The 22,656-nt window shown below is 39.6% G+C and overlaps 1 protein-coding gene across 4 annotated transcripts in view; it reads left to right on the forward strand.

Moving 5' to 3' along the window:
- raver2 (ribonucleoprotein, PTB-binding 2) overlaps positions 1-22,656 on the forward strand; it is a 95,671-nt gene that overhangs the window by 13,217 nt on the left and 59,798 nt on the right. For all 4 annotated transcript variants that reach the window (XM_072574055.1, XM_072574058.1, XM_072574056.1 and 1 more), the window contains exons 2-5: positions 4,251-4,317; positions 15,185-15,654; positions 17,285-17,473; positions 20,723-20,849. In XM_072574055.1, the coding sequence (XP_072430156.1) occupies positions 4,251-4,317; positions 15,185-15,654; positions 17,285-17,473; positions 20,723-20,849 (853 nt within the window). The remainder of the gene's footprint in view (positions 1-4,250; positions 4,318-15,184; positions 15,655-17,284; positions 17,474-20,722; positions 20,850-22,656) is intronic.

The following is a 22,656-nucleotide window of genomic DNA, read 5'->3' on the forward strand; positions in this document are numbered from 1 at the left end:
TATTAGCCTTCTTCACGACCTGCTGTACCTGCATGCTTGCCTTCATTGACTGGTGGACAAGAACACCCAGATCTCTCTGAACAGCCCCTTTACCTAATTTGATACCATTAAGGTAGTAATCTGCCTTCCTGTTCTTGCCACCAAAGTGGATAACCAGACATTTATCCACATTAAACTGCATCTGCCATGCATCTGCCCACTCACCTAACTTGTCCAGGTCACCCTGTAATCCCCTAACATCCTCATCACATTTCACCCTACCACCTAGCTTTGTGTCATCAGCAAATTTGCTAATGTTATTGCTGATACCATCTTCTATATCATTTACATATATTGTAAAAAGCTGCGGTCCCAGCACGGATCCCTGCGGTACCCCACTGGTCACTGCCTGCCATTCCGAAATGGAGCCGTTAATCACTACCCTTTGTTTCCTATTAGCCAACCAATTCTCTATCCAATCTAGTACTTTGCCCCCAATCCCGTGCGCCCTAATTTTACTCACTAACCTCTTGTGTGGGACTTTATCAAAAGCTTTCTGAAAGTCCAGGTACACTACATCCACTGGATCTCCCTCGTCCATCTTCCGAGTTACATCCTCAAAAAATTCAAGAAGATTAGTCAAGCATGATTTCCCCTTCATAAATCCATGCTGACTCTGTCCTATCCTGTTACTATTATCCAGATGTGCCGTAATTTCATCCTTTATAATAGACTCCAGCATCTTTCCCACCACTGAGGTCAGACTAACTGGTCTATAATTTCCTGCTTTCTCCCGCCCACCCTTCTTAAAAAGTGGCACAACATTAGCCGCCCTCCAATCCTCAGGAACCGACCCCGATTCTATTGAACTCTGGAAAATAATCACCAGCGCATCCACGATTTCCCGAGCCACCACCTTCAGTACCCTGGGATGCAGGCCATCAGGTCCCGGAGACTTATCAACCTTCAGACCTAACAGTCTCTCCAACACCAAATCCTGGCAAATAGAAATTCCCTTAAGTTCAGGTCCTTCAGCCACTGTTACCTCAGGGAGATTGCTTGTGTCTTCCCCAGTGAACACAGATCTGAAGTAGCATCTGAAGATGCCAAGGTTGGACTTCATTAGTTTAAATCAGTTATGTTTAATCACTACACGTCAGCTGTGGTTCAAGCAGTAGTACTTTTATCTCTAAGTGAGAAAGTTCTAGGTTCAGTTCCTAATTGAACGCTGTTCAGATGGACTTGCGGATTACATGTTAAACTTTGACTTCATCTGCACATTCGGATGGACACATATCGCATTAACAATATTCCAATAGAAAAGCCCCTCTGGGTGCATGTACTAAAATTGACCACCTAACCAATCGGCGTCTGTTAAATTGACAGCCATGTGTTCTGTTTGCATTACTAATTACATGCTGCTTCTTAACACTCATCCCATCAATGAATTTATCCTTGGCAAGGCTAGACTTTGATTCCCATTCCTAATTGTCCTTTAGCAGGCGATAGTGAGTTGTCAAATTGAAGCGTTACACTGTATCTGGTATGCCCACAGCCCTGTTAGGGAGCGCATTCCGGGATTTTGACCCCAGTGATAGTGAAAGAGTGTCAGTATATTTCCCAGTTATAAAATTGTGTGACTTGGAGGGGAACTTACAGCTGGTGATGTTCCTAGAATTCTTCTCCTTTTAAGGCGGTGACAATCACCGGTTTGGAAAGTGCTATTGAATCACCTTTGTCAAATTGCTGCAATACATTTTGTGGCTGGTACACAATTGTTGCAATTGTGCCAATGTGGAGCATATGAATGCTAATGGCAATGGATTGGGCTGTAAGCAAAATGGCTTTTTTTTTCTTGTCTGTTGTTAAGTCCCTTGAATGTTGTTGGAGCTGTACTTATCCAGAAAAGTGAGTGTTCCATCATGCTCCTGAGTTGTTCCAGATGAATTACTACAGGATTCCTAACCTCCAAGCCGCTGGTGAAATGATAGATCCATGCAGATACAGTTTAATATAAACATATGAAATCGTGAATTTTGGTAGGAAGAATTGAGAAGCAATTTAAACGCTGTAATTTAAGTATGAGAACAGAGACTGGATGATAAAGTACTCAGACATTTAAAATGGAGTTGAGAAGGCTGTCATTTTCTGGAAAAAAAAGAACAAGGATCAGTGCTGGTTCCAATCTTGTTTGTCATTTGTACAAGTGATTTGGACAGGAATTTCAAAAAGCATGGTCAGTAAGTTTGCAAATGACATGAAAATTGGCTATATGGTCGACAGTGGAGAAGGTTATCTAAGATTACAAAGGGATCTTGATCAATTGGGCCAATGGGCTAAGGATTAGCAGATGGAGTTTAATTTTGACAGGTGTGCAGCATTGCATTTTGATAAAATGAATAAGCAGAGACTTACAGGTTCAGGTACGAAGTTCTTTGAAAGTTGCATTGCTGGTAGACAGGGTGGTAAAGAAGGCATTTAGCATGCTTTCCTACATTGCTCAGATCATTGAGGATAGGAGTTAGAGTAATGGAGGCGTACAGCATGGAAACAGACCCTCCATTCCAACTCTTCCATGCCAACAGGTTTCCTAGCCTAATCTAGTCCCATTTGCCAGCACTTAGCCCATATTCCTCTAAACCCTTTCTATTCATATACCCACCCAGGTGCCTTTTAAATGTTGTAATTGTACCAGCCTCTGACAGCTCATTCCATACACACACCACCTTCTGTGTGGAAAACGTTGCCTCTTAGATCCCTTTTAAATTACTCCCTTTCACCTTAAACCTATGCCATCTAGTTTGGGAGTCTTTCCCCACTCCCCCCCCCCCCCCAAAAAAAAAAAAAGCTGTGGGGAGAAAGACCTTAGTTATTTACTCTATGACTTTAAAAACCTGTATTAGGTCATCCCTCAGCTCCTGAATCTCATGGGAAATAAGTTCCAGTCTATTCAGTCTTTTCCTATAGCTCAAGCCTGGCAACATCCTTATCAATCTTTTCTGAACCCATTTGAAAGTCCTTGCCTAATACTGTCAAAATTGGCCTTCCTGCAATTTAGAGCTTCAACTTTTAGCTCAAGTCCATCCCTTTCCATAACTATTTTAAAAATAATAGAATTATGATCATTGGTCCCAATGTACTCCCTCACTGACACCTCAGTTACTTGCCCTGCCTTATTTCTCGAGAAGGTTTTGCTCCTTTTCTAGTTAGGTATGTTGCCATACTAAATAAGAGGATTTTCTTGTACTCGTTTAACAAATTCCCCACCATCCAAGCTCTTAACCGTGTGGCAGTCCAAGGTTTTATTTGAAAAGTTAAAATTCCCTATTGATACGATCCTATTATTATCGGCCCATAACATAGTAAAATGTCATGTGGTACTTTGTAGGGGTATTATCAAACAAAAATTGATATGTAAATAAAAGTAAAAAATGCTACCAGAACATGGGTCAGGCAGCATTCCCAGAGAGGAGTAAGTGTTTCCTGATCTTTCAATTGTAAAAATTAGCACCTAACTGTATAATTCTCCATAACAGTTGCAATTTTTTAATGCCGAGCTTCTCAGACTAGAGTAGTTCATGAAAAGAACAGAAATGCACTTGAGGGGAAGCTAAGTAACTACATTATCTAGGATGAGAGGATAGGGTTGGAAAGAGACATGTAGGTATAAGCACTGGTATATACTGGTTCAGGAAGGCATGTTGTGAATTCTGTATGTCGGTTAAACATTCTAGCCTTATTTTCAATTAAACAACAAAATGATGTTTATTTACCTCCAAAGCTCTTTCCTGTGCAAGGTGTTTTGTTTTATTGTTCCTCTGGAACAGCTTGGATTTTCTTCATTAAAGACATTTTAAATATAAGTCGCTATTGCTGCAATCATTGTGAACATGAATAAGATGTTGTCTTGTGCTGTTTCTAAGATCCTTAATGATCTCAGAATCATTATATTTTATTGAAAGATTATTTACATTAAATTGATTAAAATATCAATGTTATAAAATCAATTGGAATTGGTGTTTCTGGTCAGTGCAGTGTGTTATAAGCATGCAGATTCTCTTAAGAGTTTGATTACACTTTTTTTATTCTGATGTATTTTTATGACCACATTTATATTCCAAATCTGAACTTCTGACTAGCCCCAGCAAATTGCTCTTATTTATCTGAGCTCTCGGAGTTTTGGTGTTTAGTGGAAATTAATCATCCTTTTGTTTATGCATTAGAATATTCCTGATTTGATGGCTAATACTTGATTCTGTTTCATGATTCAGGAGATACATGAGCTGCTTAAAGACTATGAATTGAAATACTGCTATGTGGATAAGAACAAAGGAACTGGTAAGATGAGATTAATTTAAATGTGAGAAATGAATTTTAGTTTGATTTTTTTTTTGTGAACCAAAGGGCTGATTTTGGAGAATGGTCATTTCTACTTTCATTTTTTGGACTATTGTTTATTTAGACCTGCAGTGTAGGTAATGTTTCAATTGAACAGAGTTTTGGTAAGGAGTGTATTGAACTTGCAGTGCTGTGTTGTTTGAAATAATATTTTTAAATATTCTTTTGGCCCTTCCTCTACAAAAATCATTACTTGGCTTGACAGCTGACATAAAGCATTTGAATGAATTCTTATGTCAGTGTCACATGAGGGTTTTAAAAGTGAGCCATTTTTATTAAGCTCTGCACCAGAAAGCTCAATGCAGAACAACCAGGTAGACATGTGTGACAGCAAATCTCCCAGTTACGAATTTGAAAATTTAGTCTGGAATGCTAAGAAGGAAACATCTCTGAGGAATGTATCAAAAGTACAATGCTTTTTTTTTGTTTCCTATGTAGTTCTTCATTTCTTCAAGTTCTCTCATTCCTCCTACCTGTGACCCCCCACCCCATGCTATCCTTACCGAAACACCAATGAGTTAACTGCATTTAAACTTTTAGTTTAGATTAGATTAGATTAGATTACTTACAGTGTGGAAACAGGCCCTTCGGCCCAACAAGTCCACACCGCCCCGCCGAAGCGCAACCCACCCATACCCCTACATCTTTAAAAGACGTTAAAGAACAGTTGATTAATGGAAGTTTATTACACAATTTGAGCTTTGGACCAGAAACACATCTTTTAAGAAGAAGTTATTTATCTGTAATGTGATGCAAGTATATTTTATATCTTTTGATGTCCTGTATTTTAATGTTTAGGTTTAGAACTAATGGCATGTGGGTTTTCTGTGTGTATGAGGGTTTAATGATTTAACTTGTCAGTTTCTGGACCCACAATTTTTTTAAAACCAGATGAACGCATGCTCCTTGAGTGATATTGGGAATTATTTTGGATCATGAGAGTTTTGGTGAGAGGGCAAATATTTGAAACCCATTACCTTTTGATTTAGAAGAACTGGGAATAAGGATTTTTCCTCTAAGCAAAAGAAATAAACTTTTGATTCAGTTTGCCACTATCCTGGGGTAAAATTTGATGCAAGAATTTCTGATGGAGGAAGGAATTACTTCAGAATGGTTAGGAAATAGGTAGCCTCCATTTAATGGCTTTCAGTGAAAACTCCACACTGGAGTATTTGTTTAGACCCCTGGACCCCTTAGTTAAAGCTGAGAAAATCTGAGCTCAATTGTGAGAATAATTAAGGTAAAAACAATCAAACTCAAGGTCAGGAGTTGAAAGAAACCACCAAGTCAAACCTACAGATGTGGTAAAAAATGTCTCTATCTTTTATTTTAATTCATCCATGGAATTAGGGCATTGCTGGCTAGCTAGCATTTATTGCTTATTCCTAATTACTGAGAGGACAGTTAAGAATCAACCACATTGCTGTGCGTCTGGAGTCACATTTAGACCAGACAAGGTAAGGATAGCAGTTTCCTTTTCTAAAGGGCATTAGTGATCCAGATGGGTTTTTATGACAATCAGCAATGGAAAATTGCAAGCGTTTGTTCAGATAATCCTAGCAATTACAAATCAGTCAGTTTAACTTTGTGTGAACACATTGGAGCGAGTGCAGTGTTTTAGAATGGTTCCAGAGATGAGGAACTTTTGTTACATGGATAGATTGGGCTGCTCTCCTTTGAGAGATTCTCAGGAACGACGCACTGGCACTGGAGCATCTCCAGCAGAGATACACATGGATGATCCCTGGAATGGTAGGCCTAACATACAATGAATGGCTGAGGATCCTGGGATTGTATTCATTAGAGTTTAGAACGATGAGGGGAGATCTAATAGAAACTTGCAAGATAATGCATGTCTTACAAAGAGTGGACGCTGGGAAGTTGTTTCTGTCAGGCGGGGATACTCGGACCTGCGGGCACAGTGTTTGAATTAGAGGGGGTCAATTTAAAACAGAAATGAGGAGAGATTTCTTCAGCCTAGGTCGGCCTGTAGAATCCATTGCCGTGGAATGCAGTGGAGACTGGGATGTTAAATATCTTCAAGGCAGAGCTTGATAAATTCTTAATCTTGCAAGGAATTAAGAGATACAGGGAGAGTGTGGGTAAGTGGCGTTGAAATGCCCATCAGCCATGATTGAATGGGAGAATGGACTCGATAGGTCGAATGGCCTTACTTCCACTCTTATGTCTTATGGCCTCATGGAGAGAAGAAGGCTAAGAGGAGATCTGATAGAAGTTTTCAAAATCAGTGATTGGGCTGAATACAGTAGAAAGGGAGAAACTGCTTCTGCTTGTAAAATTGAGAACTGAATATAGATTTAAAGTGATCTGCAAAAGAAGCAAGGATAAGTGAGGGAAAAACACTTTCTGCAAAAAGTTACAGTATGGAAGTGTGGTAGAGGCACATTTCAGTTGAGGCACTCGTGAGGTTATTGGATGATTATTTGGATAAAGCGTTTACAAGTATCGGGGAGAAAAACCGGAAACTAGCACAAGATAATGATGCTCTTTTAACAAGCCAGTAAGGTGCATTGTGTCAAATGGTGGCCTCCTGCACTGTAAATCATTAAGAGTGAGAAGGATAAAGAAAAGGTGAAGGCCCTGAAAATGGGATGGGCACATCCAGTTGCTTGTCTAACATTCTAAATGGGGAGTTGCTGGGGAGAAATAAACATTTTTAGAAGTTCTGATTTGAAAAACTGCAGTCAAGTTAGTTGATTATGGCACTCTGATATAGGAAGAAGGAATGTTAGGAGGCGTAATCATTCACTGAAGCGGATTGTGACCATTCCCAGCAGAATATAGAATCTAGACAGTTGTGTTACCTGTCCAGTGCCAGGGTTTGGGATGTTTGCTTAGTTCTTAAAAGGAAACCTGTAGGGGAGGAGAACGATAAAGTCATTCTGGGCCATATAGATACAAACGACACAGGTAAGACAGAGCAGCCTCATAATCTTTAAAATGCCATGAACAGGTGCAGAAAATAATCAAGACAGCTATTGGACTGCTGGCCTTTGTATCTAGAAGACTGAAATGTATAGGATGCAGAAGTTAGTTATGCAAAACCCTGATTAGACTACACTTGGAGTGAGAACGAAGCCAGGCCCTTAGGGAGGATATAGGGAATTCTAGGAAATATGTAGGTTTACAGGATGTTGCTTGATCTTTGGGTTAAAAGGAGAGATTATACAAATTAGGAATGTTTTATATAGCAATTTGGTGGTGAAGGAGCAATCTGATCAAAGTCTTCAAGATATGAACAGGAAAAGACAGGGTAGATAAAGTAACAATTTCCACTGGTTGGTCATCCTAGAACTAGGGGGCGTTATCTAAGAATTAGGACTAGGCTGTTCAGGAGAAAAGTTAGGAAGCATTTCTATATGTATGCATGTACCCACAAGGCGGTAGATGTTTTGAACTTTGTTCCAGTGGCAATGGTTGAAAGATCAGTTAATTTTTAAATCTGATTTTTTTTTTCAGCAAAGGGATATGAGCCAAAGGAAAGTATCTGGAATTAGGACACAGATCAATCATGGTTTCATTGAATGATGAAACAGGCCTCAGGGCCTGAATGGTCTACTATTGCCATTGTCCTATTCCGTCAGGCAAAACTTGTTAGAAAGGTGAATGCATGGCTCAAAGACTGGCATGGGTTCTGGCTGGTAGAACCAGGGCACCAGTACTGTGCAAAGTGGGATCTGTATGGATGGGACAGTCTCCATCTGAATCACTCAGGGCTGATGTTCTTGCCAACTGCATAACTTAGGGAGTAGAAGGGGTCAGGGTTAAAATTTGGGAAAGACACGATAAAATAAAGTTAAAACCAAAAAAAGAGGTACTGAAACGGGAAACTGTGATGGGAAGGAATACAGAGTATGAATCAATGAGTCTGCCAACAGGTCAGACTCTAATATAAAAACAATAAATAGAAAGAACAAAATGCTCCATGTCTGAATACAAGTAACATTCAAAACAAAACAGATGAACTAAAATTGTAAATTGAAACTTTATTACAATCTGGTAGCCATTATGCAAAAAACACTATTGGAAATGTTAGTGACAATTGATCGTACAGAAAGTGAGACTGCAGAATGAATGAAGAGAAATTTAAAAAATGATAGATGAATTTAATAGGTATTTATCAGTCACCTTCAAGGTAGAAGTTATAAATAACATTCCAGAAGCAGTGATAAATCAGAAAATGGGAGGGAACGCGGACCTTGAGGAAAGTTATAATCACCGGAAAAGAGGCACTGAATAAACTGTTTGACTGACAAATGTCCAAGTACATCATCCTATTGTCATCCCATATCAGTTGAAGCAAACACTCGGACACAGTATGGCTCTACCTTCTTTACCTTTATTCCAAGCCATGCAGAGACAGCGATTGCCAATGTACACAAAGACATGAGTTCTGTCTTCTCTCGAACAGCAGATCCTTAAGGAATTATATAGTCACTTAGAGGGAGCAGCAACCAAATAAGGCATCATCTATATTGTTTGGGTGACCATTACAATCAGCATCACCAAGAAAGATTAGGCCATCTGGCATTACACAATGGATGTTCCTCACCTCGTTAACTGGCGTTACACAATGGGTGTTCTTCACTTAAACAACTACCCTTGCCTCTAACCAAAAGAGAAAATGCTGGAAAACCTCAGCAGGTCTGGCAGCATCTATAAGGAGAGAAAAGAGCGGACATTTTGAGTCTAACTGATCCTTTGTCAAAGCTCTTTGACAAAGGGTCAGTTAGACTCGAAATGTTAGCTCTTTTCTCTCCTTACAGATGTTGCCAGACCTGCTGAGGTTTTCCAGCATTTTCTCTTTTGGTTTCAGATTCCAGCACCTGCAGTAATTTGCTTCTACCCTTGACTCGAGCACCTCATTGTTTACTGCAGGTTCTGATCTGGTCAGTGTCATGCCAACTAAGCCTTTTGTCAAGCAACCCTAAACTTAACTCTTTTCCTACCTGTTCATACCTTTTACACTTTCTCACTATGGCTTTAAAGGAAATGCCTGGTGAGAGAGTTGATGTATTGGTTTATATTTTTATTTTTCCAAAATTTCCTTTGTTTAGGTGTGGTCCAATATGATTAGAAAATAACAAAAGGGAGGTAACTATAGACTGGTGAGCCTGAGATCGGTGGTGGGCAAGTTGTGGAAGGGAATCCTGAGGGACCGGATTTATATACGTTTGGAAAGGCGAGGACTGATTAGGGTTAGTCAACATGGCTTTGTGTGTGGGAAATCATGTCTCTCCAGCTTGAGTTTTTTTTGAAGAGTTAAAGAAGATTGAGGGGAGAGCAGTGGACATGATCTATATAGCCTTGAGTAAGACTTTGGACAAGATTCCCCATGGGAGACTGTTTAGCAAGGTTAGATCTCATGGAATATTGGGAGAGCTAGCAATTTGAATACAGAACTGACTCAAAGGTAGAAGACAGAGGGTGGTGGAGGAGTGTTGTTTTTCAGACTGGAGGCCTGTGACCAGTGGTGTGTCACAAGGATCAGTGCTGGGTCCACTCCTTTTGGTCATTTATATAAATTATTTGGATGTGAAAATAGGAGGTACAGTTAGTAAGTTTGCATATGACACCAAAATTGGAGGTGTAGTAAACAGCAAAGAAGGTTACCTCAGTACAACGGGACCTTGATCAAATGGGCCAATGAGATGAGGAGTGGCAGCTGGAGTTTGGATAAATGCAAGGTGTTGCATTTTAGCCAAGTAAATCAGAGCAGGACTTATACACTTAATGGTAAGATTCTGGGTAGTTTTGCTGAACCAAGAGACCTTGGAGTGCAGGTTCATAGTTCCTTGAAAATGGAATCGCAGGTAGACAGGGTGATGAAGGTGGCATTTGATATGCATGTCTTGGTCAGAGCATTGAGTATAGGAGTTGGGAGGCCATGTTACGGCTGTACAGGGCGTTGGTTAGGCCACTTTTGGAATATTGTGTGCAGTTGTGGTCCCCTTCCTGCCAGAAAGGGTTCAGAGAAGATTGACAAGGATGTTGTCTGGGTTGGAGGTTTGAGCTATAGGGAGAGACTGAATAGACTGGGGCTGTTTTCTCTGGAACATCTGAGGCTGAGGGGTGACCTTTATAGAGGTTTATAAAATCATGAGGGGTGTGGGTAGGATAAATAGACAAACTCTTTTCCATGGTTTGGGGGAGTCCAGAATGAGAGGTTTAGGATGAGATAGGAAAGATATAAAAAGGATCTAAGGGCTAACTTTTTCACACAGAGGGATGAGCATGTAGGAATGAACTGCCAGTGGAAGTGGTGGACGCTGGTACAATTGCTGCATTTAAAAGGCATCTGGATGGGTATATGAATACGAAGGATTTATAGGGTACTGGGCCAAGTGCTGGCAAATGGGACTATATTAGATTAGGATATCTGGTTGACATGGATGAGTTGGACCGAATGGTCTGTCTCTGTGCTGTATTTCTCTGACTCTATAAATGAAGCTGAAAGCTGAAGGCAGTTAGGAAAAGTATTGGAATTAAAGATGACCCAGAAGGGCATTTAACTTCAAATTAATCAACTGAGTCAACATAGTTTTGTGAAAAGGAAGTCATATTTGACCAAGCTATCTGAATTCTTTTGAGAAGGTATTGCTTGCTGTGGATAAAGGGAATTGTTGGATATACTGTACTTAGATTTCCAGGAGGCATTTAATAAGTTGTCACAAAGCTTATTATGAAAAGTAAAGCTCATAGTGTAGGATGTCGTGCATGGTTTCCTGTTTGCCAGCCAGGGTGAAGGCGAAAATGGGTGATTTTCATTTTAGCAAAATGTAATGAGTTATGTCCCACAGGATTCAGTGTTGTATCTCAGCTGTTTTTATATAAATTTGGATGAAGGGATTGGAAGGTCTGTTGCTGTTTCACTAATTTTGCCAATTTGCTAATTACATAAATATAGTTATGAAAGCAAGTTACAAGTTGGTACAAACAGATGGTGATAGGCTAAATGAGTGGGCAGAGATGTAGCAAATGATGTTAATGTGGAGAAATATGAAAGGAAGCATTTTTTTAAAAGAAAAAGCATATTATCTAATGTAGAGATTGCAGAAGGTGATGGAAGCAGATCTTTGAATATTTTTAACACTGAGAAAGATGGATTCTTGTTGATCAAGTGAGTGATTATCAGGGTAGATTGGAATACAGATTGGATGTTGCAAACAGGTAGGTATGTGCTTACTGATGGTGGAGCAGGCTGAAGGTGGTAAATAGCCTGCTCCTGCTAATTCATATGTGAGCAGATACGATGGAGAAAGAAGTGAAGTCCTTGCTTACTATGCCCACTGAGATGAATACATTTATGTGGATGAATACATTTATAAATTTGAGACTAAGAGATGAATGCCAAGTCCAATAAGGGTGAAGATGAAGAGTGATCATGCAGATGCTTGGGAAAACCCAAAAACAGTTGAGAGGATAAAGAAATTATGCAGCTGAACTGTCAAGAAAAATATAATCTATTTTACAGGGAACCAACATTTATGTTGGAATTAGTTGCAAAAGCAGGAATGGAATAAAATCATAGGTGGCAATAATAAAATGATGAAATAGTAAACCTTTCGTGTGCTTCAATTTTTACCACTGAAATAGAAAAGGCAAAATGAGTTTTTTTTAAAAAAAACTGCATAAGGAATAGAAGCATTAATCAAACTCTGAAATTCTTGGTCTGATTGCATTTTAAAATAATCTAGAGAAGAGGAAACAACACATTTTCTAAATTTTTTAGAAAGAGTTGAAAGAGGATTGGCTAGCATGTGCCTTTTGGGTGGAGATTGACTGTATTTAAAAAAAACTACAGGCCAAGTTATCTTAAGCTAAGTGGTCAGAGAAGTTATCTAGAGCAAAATACAAAACATCTAAAGCAAAAATATTGTAAAGATTCCAAAGAGAAATTCTTGCTTGACTAATAGATTTTTAAAAAATGTTTCCGAGCTCTTTACAGCCTTCTGGTATGAACATGGACTTTAACAACTATTCTTTTTGCTCCGTTGCTAAGAATGGAGAATGGCTGTGTCTAGGCTACTGGGATGTGGGATGTAAAGGCTGATGCTCTGGGGAATTTCTATCAGTAACAAGCAAACTGGATGGTCCACACTTTGATGTCTGCCTTCCTTTTGCTCCATTCTTGGGTTGCAAGGCCGACAAAGTTTCTTTCCCTCCCTCCCTCTCTTCCCATCCTGCTGTAAGCATTCAAGCATTTGATCATGAGAGAAATGAAAAATATTGTTACTTTTTGATTTAATCATCACTGGTCCTTCACCCAGTCTCAAACATCTTATTTTCTTTATTAAATGCATTTTTCCTCTATCTGAGCTAGTTAAAAGGTGATCAACTGTATATCTTGCAATTCAGTCGAGAGGTTGTTGACCCGAATAGTCAACCCTATGTTACTTTAGGGTGTAGGTTTGCTCACTGAGCTGTAGGTTTGATATCCAGACGTTTCATTACCTGGCTAGGTAACATCATCAGTGACGACCTCCAAGTGAAGCGAAAATGTTGTCTCTGCTTTCTATTTATATCTTTCTCCTGGATGTGGTTCCTGGGGTTTGTGGTGATGTCATTTCCTGTTTGTTTTTTGAGGGGTTGATAGATGGCATCTAGATCTATGTGTTTGTTTATGACGGAGTCCCAGACCTTTAGGAATTCTCTGACATGTCTTTGCTTAGCCTGTCCCAGGAACACATCTATCCTCCCAGGAGGACCAATTCCAATACCAAACAACCCAGATGGCCTCCTCCTTCAAAGGACGCAATTTCCCCTCTGACGTGGTTGACGATGCTCTCCACCGCATCTCCTCCACTTCCCGCTCCTCTGCCCTTGAACCCTGCCCCTGTAATCGCCACCAGGACAGAACCACACTAGTCCTCACCTACCACCCCACCAACCTCCAGATACATCTGATCATCCTTCATCATTTCCGCCACCTCCAAACGAACACCGCCACCAAGGATATATTTCCCTACCCACCCTTATTAGCGTTCCGGAAAGACCACTCCCTCCGCAACTCCCTTGTCAGATCCACACCCCCCACCAACCCAACCTCCACTCCCAGCACCTTCCCCTGCAACCGCAAAAAATGCAAAACTTGCGCCCACACCTCCCCTCACTTCCCTCCAAGGCCCCAAGGGATCCTTCAATATACATCAGAAATTCACCTGCACCTCCACACATCATTTACTGCATCCGCTGCACCCGATGTGGCCTCCTATACATTGGGGAGACAGGCCGCCTACATGCGGAACGTTTCAGAGAACACCTCTGGGACACCCGCACCAATCAACCCAACTGCCCCGTAGCTGAAGACTTTAACTCCCCCTCCCACTCCACCAAGGACATGCAGGTCCTTGGCCTCCTCCATCGCCGGACCATGGCAACATGACGCCTGGAGGAAGAGCGACTCCTCTTCCGCCTAGGAATCCTCCAGCCACAGGGGATGAATGCGGATTTCTTCAGCTTCCTAATTTCCCCTCTCCTCCGCCTTCTCTCCTCCCACCCCCCCCCCCGCCCACACCACCACCACCACCTTTTTTCAGATCAGCACCGCCTTCTTGATCTGCAATCTTCTTCCCGACCTCTCCACCCCCACCCCCTCTCTGGCCTACCACCCTCACCTTAACCACCTCCCACCTATCGCATTTCCAACGCCCCTCCCCCAGGTCCCTCCTCCCTACCTTTTTTCTTAGCCTGCTTGGCACACCCTCCTCATTCCTGAAGAAGGGCTTATGCCCAAAATGTCGATTCTCCTTCTCCTTGGATGCTGCCTGACTTGCTGTGCTTTTCCAGCAACACATTTTTAAGCTCTGATCTCCAGCATCAGCAGTCCTCACTTTCTCCTAGTTAAATTTCTGAATTCTGACTTTATCAGAGCTTGTGGTGCTGATCTTTTGTTCACAGCAGGCAGTGATGTGTAAGCTAAAAACCCCAAATGGAGTGGCATTACAAAACATAAAATTGACGCCTAACAAAGCAAATCTAGAATGTTGCCTGCTTCCACACTGGAGGAATTCTGAGTAGTAATTTTGTGTTTAATACTTCATTGCCTTGGCCCAAGTTCAGTTTCTGGTCAGGAAATAAAAATTCTGGGGGCAGTTGTAAGATAATGATAGTGTTCCTTTTTCTGAACCAGGTGGCCCAAGTTCAATTCCCACTTGCTGAAGTATGTTTATAACATGCAGATTGATTAGAAAATGTGTATAAACTGAGATGATATTAAGACTGATGTAACATGCAGTGTCTCCTCTTATTAAAATGAACAGTAGTGATGGGGAATGTTTAGTTTTTAAACTTGTTGATACTGAGGCTTAGTTTACTTATCACCCATCATAATTTTAGACTTCAGATTTTTCCATTTAAGTTGGTAAAATCCAAGTAGAGCTCCTGGGTTCTCGAGACGTAACTTTTTTTTTCATCTCAAATAACTTATTTATTCAAGTCAAAGTCATAAATATAATTCCCACTCAGTTGTATGATTGTGCTGTGGCCTGAAAGTTAGTGTGTAGAACCTGTTCTGACAGAAATAACACAGTCACAAAAATGGAATTGTGCAGTGACACAATTTTAAAGCAAGTATTGCCTATTGGTATGCTTGAAGAAGTTCCGAGCTCAGAATATAGGTTTGTTGATAGACAACCTATTATGGCACAAATCTGATTCCTGATTTGAAGGAATTGAGGAAATATTAATATGGGGAAAGCAGTTGATTATAGATGAATATATATAAGAATGATTAGAGATTGTGGCATAATTCATGTTCTTGATTAAGTTGGACTTTTTCTTTCAGCTTTTATTACTTTGCTGAATGGAGAACAAGCGCAGGATGTCATTCACAAATTTCATAAGTCCACTTTCCAGGAAAGAGAGATATCTGTTCAACTACAACCTACTGATAGCTTGCTTTGCATTACCCAGCTACCATTGTCCTACACTCAACAACAGTTTGAAGAGCTGGTCCGCCTTTATGGGAATGTGGAGAGATGTTTCCTGGTTTATAATGAGACTACTGGTCATTCAAAGGGTTACGGTTTTGTCGAATATATGAAGAAGGACTCTGCTGCTCGAGCTAAATCTGAACTTATGGGGAAACAGCTGGGGCCTTGCACACTGTATGTGCAGTGGACAGATGCAGATCATCTCTCAGCTGATTTCCTTCACTCGAAGTGCCTTTGTATAGATAAAATTCCCCACGATTATAAGGACACAACGGAGCTGACAGAACTCTTCTCTCAGATGTTTAAGCCAGTTTTCTGTCAGGTATGTGGAGTAGTGAGGGAATGTATTATGGCTGTTTTTGTTCATTGGCATGTACTGTTTGCTGTAATTTCAGAAGTTGTAATCTTTTAAGTTGGGTATACAGCATTAAGAATCCTAGTACAAATTGATAACCTTACTTTGTGGCATTGGGAAACCATGAAACCTTTTGCCTGCAATCTAAAGGATTGCTGTCATCGGTTCACTCTTTTAAATTTCTGATTTTCAGTTTTCTTCTTCTTTTAAACCTTGTGTTTTTCAAAATGGAGTATGACCTTTGTTTTCAAGTTTGCTAATTTTCCAGCAAGAAGTGCCAAGACAGTTTTACCTGAAATGTGAAGTACCTAACAAAAACTAACTAAATATCAATAATGCTAGTCCATCTTTTGTGCAGGAGCTGACTTGTCTTTTGAGTTTTCATTAACAGGAGTGGGAAGGAACAAAATTCAAGAGATGGCATGTGCTTCTTCTATTGATATCACACTCTATTTCAACATCTTCCTCTAAAATATAAAACAATAATGTTCACCCATTTTGGACTTGTGTAGCTTTAATCCTGACCTATTGAATTTGTCACCCTCTTCTGTTTCTGATGGTTTTTCTCACTTTTGCTAAATGTTATAGTTGTATTGTTTTTGTCTTGAAAGTCAGAGCCCATAGTAAATGTAAGTTATTTGTGATAGAACTTTTGGGTCGGGGTGAGGTGAAAACATCAGATCATAGCAATAATTTTTTTTGTTGTTTTCTTTGCTGCCTTTGGCCTCCATGTAGCTGACTTGGAAATATGGAGTTAGGACAATATTAATGAATACTGGATGATCCAAAATGGTATGATGTAGGTAAAAATGATTCCCCCCCCCCCCTCCAAATTTAATATAAGGTTCCCTGGGGCAGCAGTAACTTTCCACTATCTTGTTACAGTAGCTGTTCTCCTTATGTGCTGAAATTGTAAACACCCACCAACTGTTACATTTTGACGAAGCACATTGCCTCATCTGATTTTTGTGTGGTATATATGCATACATGCCCTTTTTATTTCAACCTGGATCATAATTTCCCAATCTGGGACACCCTTTTTCCCCTACCTTTTAACCTAAAGGCTCTGACTGTGCCAGAGAGTGGGAATTGAATCAATTTCCAGTGTGTATGACTCAGTCCATTGTTAGATTTACTAACTGAGCCAATACTATTTATTTGAACCCCCCTCATTTACAAAGTCCAGCCTGTTTGTGTTGTGTATGATTGTAATTACAGGACAGATGAATTTTACAAAGTTTTGTTGTTTCTTTTATAAATATTTTGCTAGGATTTTTGTTTGAATTTGAATAATTGCTGTTGGTATTTGGACTTCTGTTGTTGGAAGCTTATAAGATTATCCAAAGAGGTTGCCAGCAGTCATTTTTGTTTTTCGGCCAGTTTATTAAATTGACTCCTCTAGAAGATTTAAGTTTGCACGTTCTTGCCACTTCCTTCATTTGCCCAAACTATTCTGCAGTTGCTTATGGGCAGAGCAGTAACATCTAGTTTGGAAAGAAGCAATGAATTGAGCTAATTTGAAAGTAATCCATTTTACACAATATAACTTAGAGGGAAACAATTTTTTAATGCACTTATTTGTCTTTTTATCTGTCAGCTTGCCCAGGCCTCAGGTAGCCATCCTTCTTTTGCAGTGGTGGAGTATGAAACTGCAGACCAAGCAGAATTAGTGCAACGATCTACTGATGGAATATTTTTTGGCGGTAGCCAAGCCCGTGTTTCATTTTGTGCACCAGGGCCTCAGGGTCGCAGTACACTTGCAGCACTAATTGCTGCTCAGAGGTTGGTAAGTCAAATTTTTAAATACTTTTTTTTTTGGACTGAGGAATTGTGTTGTCAAGCTGTATAGCATTGGAGGCATTTTGACTTTTGTTTTGTTCTTATTTCAGTAATATTCAGCAATTTCCCTTAATGGAGCTGAATAGCTAATTTCTGTTTACTTTCAAGTATATTAATCAAATGAGTTGAAGTTGTAAACCTGTGGTTTATAGTTTTATGCTTGAATGCAATTATATTGCCATCTGCTTATATTACTAAACAAAAACTTGTATAGCTAAAGCATTAGCCTACCAAGACTTGAATAATCTGAGAAATCTGTTGCTTTCCCCCTATCTATCCCCTACCCCTTTTGTTAAAGTACCTATTCGAGACAGCTCAGGGAATCCCTGATGGACCTGTAAACCTGTCTTGGTTTATCCTGGCGATCGTTCTGCGGTAGTCTGGAATATGAAACTCTTACAAATAGTTCAGTTTGAATTATTACCTTTTTTACCAGTGGCATCAATGTCACACCATAGCATAAACATCTACCAGCCAGGCTTGAACTAAGGTTCTAAAACCCTTAGCAGAGTAGTGGTGCCAGCTCTTACCCCTAAGAGTTGTCTCAGGCTGCTACTCCTTGCTGCAAACAAGTTGTCTTTATTCAGAATTTGGTATTAAAATTACAAAAATGCCACATGACATTAATCAGATAAGCAGCAATAAAATGGCAAAAGTTTGCAGAGGAAGAGAAACTCATTGACAGGTCTGAGTACACTTGACTAATTAAGCTACATGCACATCAAAGTAGGAAACCTTGATCCAGCCAGACCCAAATGGCAGATTGCTTTGGCTAGATAACTTTTTATTTAACCGTACATCATAACGAGGGACTAGTTTAAACTATGTGGGAAAGGTCATGAGGTAACTTTGCTCTGCTAACATGTCTAGTAGCATTGTCCTACAAAATGGCTTTTTCTTTTAAAATCATCTTAGATTCCCAGCATGTGAGTAAAATTCATAACATTCCAGATCTTGAGCTCCAGGAACAACACACCAAACATTCAATCCATGACCAGCCAGTGTTCACTCAAATCTGTCCACCAGCTTCCATCTTTTCTTTCTCTCACTCGCACTCACTTGCGCACACACACCAGTGTCTGTCTCTCCCTCGCTCTGTACCCCTTACACCCTTCAGTCAGTGAGTGCAATTTACAGAAGAATGTTTTCTCTCTCACTCGCACATGAACATCTTCCAACTTCCTTACTATGCCAGTTTCAGCCTTGGTGTTATCATCGCCTGTAAAGGTAATGAGACATTCACATTCCAGAACAGTCAAGATGAGTGAGCTGAGCTTCAGAAGTTCAAATCTGCTTAATGTGGTATATATGAAAATGTAACAGGATTGTTCTATTACGTGCATATTGCACTCAGCTTATTAAATTACAAGTTCCTTTCCTATTGGGTATGAATTTTATTAAGAGTCTTCAATATAAACAGAATACTGATACTAAGAACAGATGTCCCCAATTCTTCAGAACAAATGCGTAATTTAAATTAAAAGGCATGTAAATAGGGAATGGTTAATATTTTAAGAACAAATGCATGTATTACATGTTATGTAAGGAAAATAGTGTTTGACAAGCTGGAGGTTTTTGAGAATAGATGAGCGAGAACTCGTGAATGTAGTGGATTTGGATTTTTGAAGATTTTTAATAAAGTTCAATGTTTGAACTTGTGCAAAATTAAACATGATGAAATTGAACCAAGATATTGTATAGACTGAATTGGTTGACAGACAAGAAACAAAGAATAGGAGTAAGTGGGTCACTTTTGCCATGGGGCACGGCCAGGTTCAGTACTTGGGTTCCAATTATTCACAATGTGTATAAATAATTTGGATGAGAGACTGGACTGTAATATTTCCAGGTTTGCTGATAATATAAAACTAGGTGGGTTGTGAGTGATGGAAGGATGTGTAGAGGCTTTAGAGTGATTTAGACTAGTTGAGTGGACAAATACATGGCAAATTTATTTTCAGGGGACATGATAGCCGAGTAATATTATGTTTCCCCTGGCCATGGGATCCAGAGCATGGGGTCACAATCCTCAGGGAATGCAGTCGAGATTTTCTCACTAGTGGCATTCAATGCCATGGTTCTGTGGAGAACAAATCACCCAATATTTTTAAGTGGAATCCTACAAACTAAGGGTGTTAAAGTGTATGGAGCAATAACAGGTTTCATGGTGTTGAGATGGTGAATTAGCCAGGATAATATTGAATGTGAAGTGGGTTCAGTGGGCCAATTGGTCCACTCCTCCTCCTAATTTCTATTGATTCATTCTTGACTCCTCAGATAATTAATTTGTCTATGTCCAAATGCAAAAGACCTGGACAAAACCCAGGTCTGGGCTGCCATACAAGTGCCAGCCAATGACTTTCTCCATCAAGAGAGAATCTAACCATCTCACCTTTTTTGACATTCTATGGCAGTACCATCAATTCCTCTCTCTTTTTTCCCCCCGCCCCCCCCCAAAAAAAACTTGCAACATCCTGGAGGTTACTATTAACCAGATACTGTACTGGACTAACCATATAAATTCTGTGATTACTAGAGCAGGTCAGAGGCTAGAAATCCTGCAGCAACTAACTTGCTTCCTAACTCCCTAAAGCTGTCCACCATTTACAAGGCACAAGTAAGGAATGTGATACAGTACTCCCCACTTGGTTGGATAAATTGTCTAACAACACTCAAGAAGCTTGACACCACGCAGGACAAAGCATCCCTATTGGCACCACATTCAGAAACATGTATTCCCTCCAACATAGATGATCAGTAACAGCAATGTGCGTAATCTATACGATGCATTGTGGAAATTCGTCAAGGCTCCTTATCACCTTTCAACACAACCCCAATCATCTAAAAGGAAAAGGGCAGTAGATGATATGGGAGCACCACCACCTACAAGTTCTTCTCGAAGCCATTTGCTATCCTGACTTGGAAATATGTGGCCATTTCTTCAATGTTGCTGGGCCAAAATCCTGGAACTTCCTCCTCAACAGCATTGTGGGCATACCAATAATAAATTAAATTTAGCAATTCAAGAAGCCAGTTCGCCATTCAAGGGCAGCCAGGTTGGATCAGTCAATATCCATACTCATGTCTCGCAAATGAATAAAATAAAGGAACTTATTTATTTATGTGAAACTTTCTATGATGCATTTGTCATTGAAATGATTGGATATGTAGCTCACCTAAAATTTTTCTTTTGAAGTTGCTGAACAGCAGGAAGGGCCTTCTTCCAGAACCTAACCCGCTACAGATTTTAAACAGCTTGGGTAATCCTGCTGCATTGCAGTTACTACTGAGGCCTTACCTCCATGGTTATGCTGGCAAGAAAAGTGAGTATTCTTTCTTGGTGAAATAATTCCTGTGACCTTGTGATTTTTTTTTAAACTCTGAACAGGATGCACTTCGCAAAGTATACTGTCATTCATTGCTTCATCTGACTCATTTGAATGTTTTCATTTCTAAGTAGCTTTTTAAATTTAAGGGTTTTGGTGGGCAAAAGGATTTGAAAGAATTCAGCATTTAGAAGGCACGAATAAGCACTTTTTTTCCCATGTTTGTTCATTTACTTTTGAATTCTTCACATGGAATTTAATTATACCATATCTAATAAGAAAGCTTGTAATTTGAGCTGTAAAATTCATAGTGTAGAGTAATGAAATTCAGCCGATATTTTGTGCTGACCTTTATTGGAGCAATCTAGAACTACTATTTTGTTTTCGCCACAACATTGTATTGTACTATAATAATTCTAATATTTATGCAACTTTAAAAAGTGCTTACATTTCTGCCTTAATCACCAGAAGTTACATTCCATGGTTTGTTAATCTATTGCATAAATGCATTTTCAAAGTTCCTTGTTAACCTTTGGAAGTATTTAACTTGATGCTTCCCAACCAGTGAAAATATCCTTCTTTGTTCAATTTATCAAAAACACTTTGTAATCTCCTAAGCTTCTACTCACTTATCACCGTGTCCTATGATTCCAATAACTTTTTTGATTTCTTCTTTTAAACATTTTAACTTCCCATTTCTGGCATTTTCTTGGTGAACCTCTTAACATTTTCTGATGCACTGATGTTTTCTGTCTAATGGAGCATCCAGAATTGCAAGTACTACTGTAACTGTGGACTGATCTGTATTTTGTCCAGATTTATCATGAATTCTTATATCCTTATACTCTTGACCACTATTTTCATCTTTCCCTATCTGCATTCAAACTTCCAGCTAGTAATATTCTTGTCCATTTTGATCTGTGTAATCTATATCCTCTTTGTAGTAAGACCATCAGAAATTAGATCAGGAATAGACTGGTCCCCCACCTGCTGTGCCATTGAATACAATCATAGCTGATGTGACATTCCTCAAACCCACTTTCCTGCATTTCCCCATAACCCTTGATTCACTTACTGACCAAGAACATATTTATCTCCGCTTTCAATGTACGCGTGGACTCTGCCCCACAGCTCTCTGTGGCAGGAAATTCCAAAGACCATCAACCTTCTGAGAGAAGCTCCTTCTCATCTCAGTCTTGAGTTGGTGCCCCTTAATTCTGAGACGACCCCCTCTGGTCTTAGAGTCTCCAAGAAAGACATTAAATTGTCTTTTGAATAAATGAATGTACTCATTCCCTTAACTTTTCCTATCAAAATATAAAGACATATTCATTCCACAAGCAGTCTTTGTTTTTCTGAGGTCTTTTATGATCCCTCTGCTCTGTGTTGACTTTTTGCTTTTTCGTCCTGTTTAAATTCTCTGGTTACAAGAGCAGATTGGCTGCTAGTAATCCTGCAGCAAGTAACTTGCCTTCTGTCCACCATATCCAGATGCAAATCTGAAGGGAATCTAATCTTTGTGGGAAACTGTCTCTAAACACTTCTTTCATGAATATGTTTTTAATCCATTCTATATGCTATACTGTGATTTGTTACATTTCCTCAAGTTCTATACGGTTGATGTTTTCAACAACTATCTTGAAACATTTCACTGCATTCTGACAATTCACTTACAGTACATCTGTGAATATGCTTCATCTTTAACAAGCAGGCAATCAGAAAAGTACTTGTGAACATTTTTAACCTTGTACGTGTTTGCAGGAGGTTCCATTGCGATTTCCCATCATCTTTATAACACCGACTT

The sequence above is a fragment of the Chiloscyllium punctatum genome, chromosome 7 (assembly GCF_047496795.1).
Source record: "Chiloscyllium punctatum isolate Juve2018m chromosome 7, sChiPun1.3, whole genome shotgun sequence".
Lineage (NCBI taxonomy): Eukaryota > Metazoa > Chordata > Chondrichthyes > Orectolobiformes > Hemiscylliidae > Chiloscyllium > Chiloscyllium punctatum.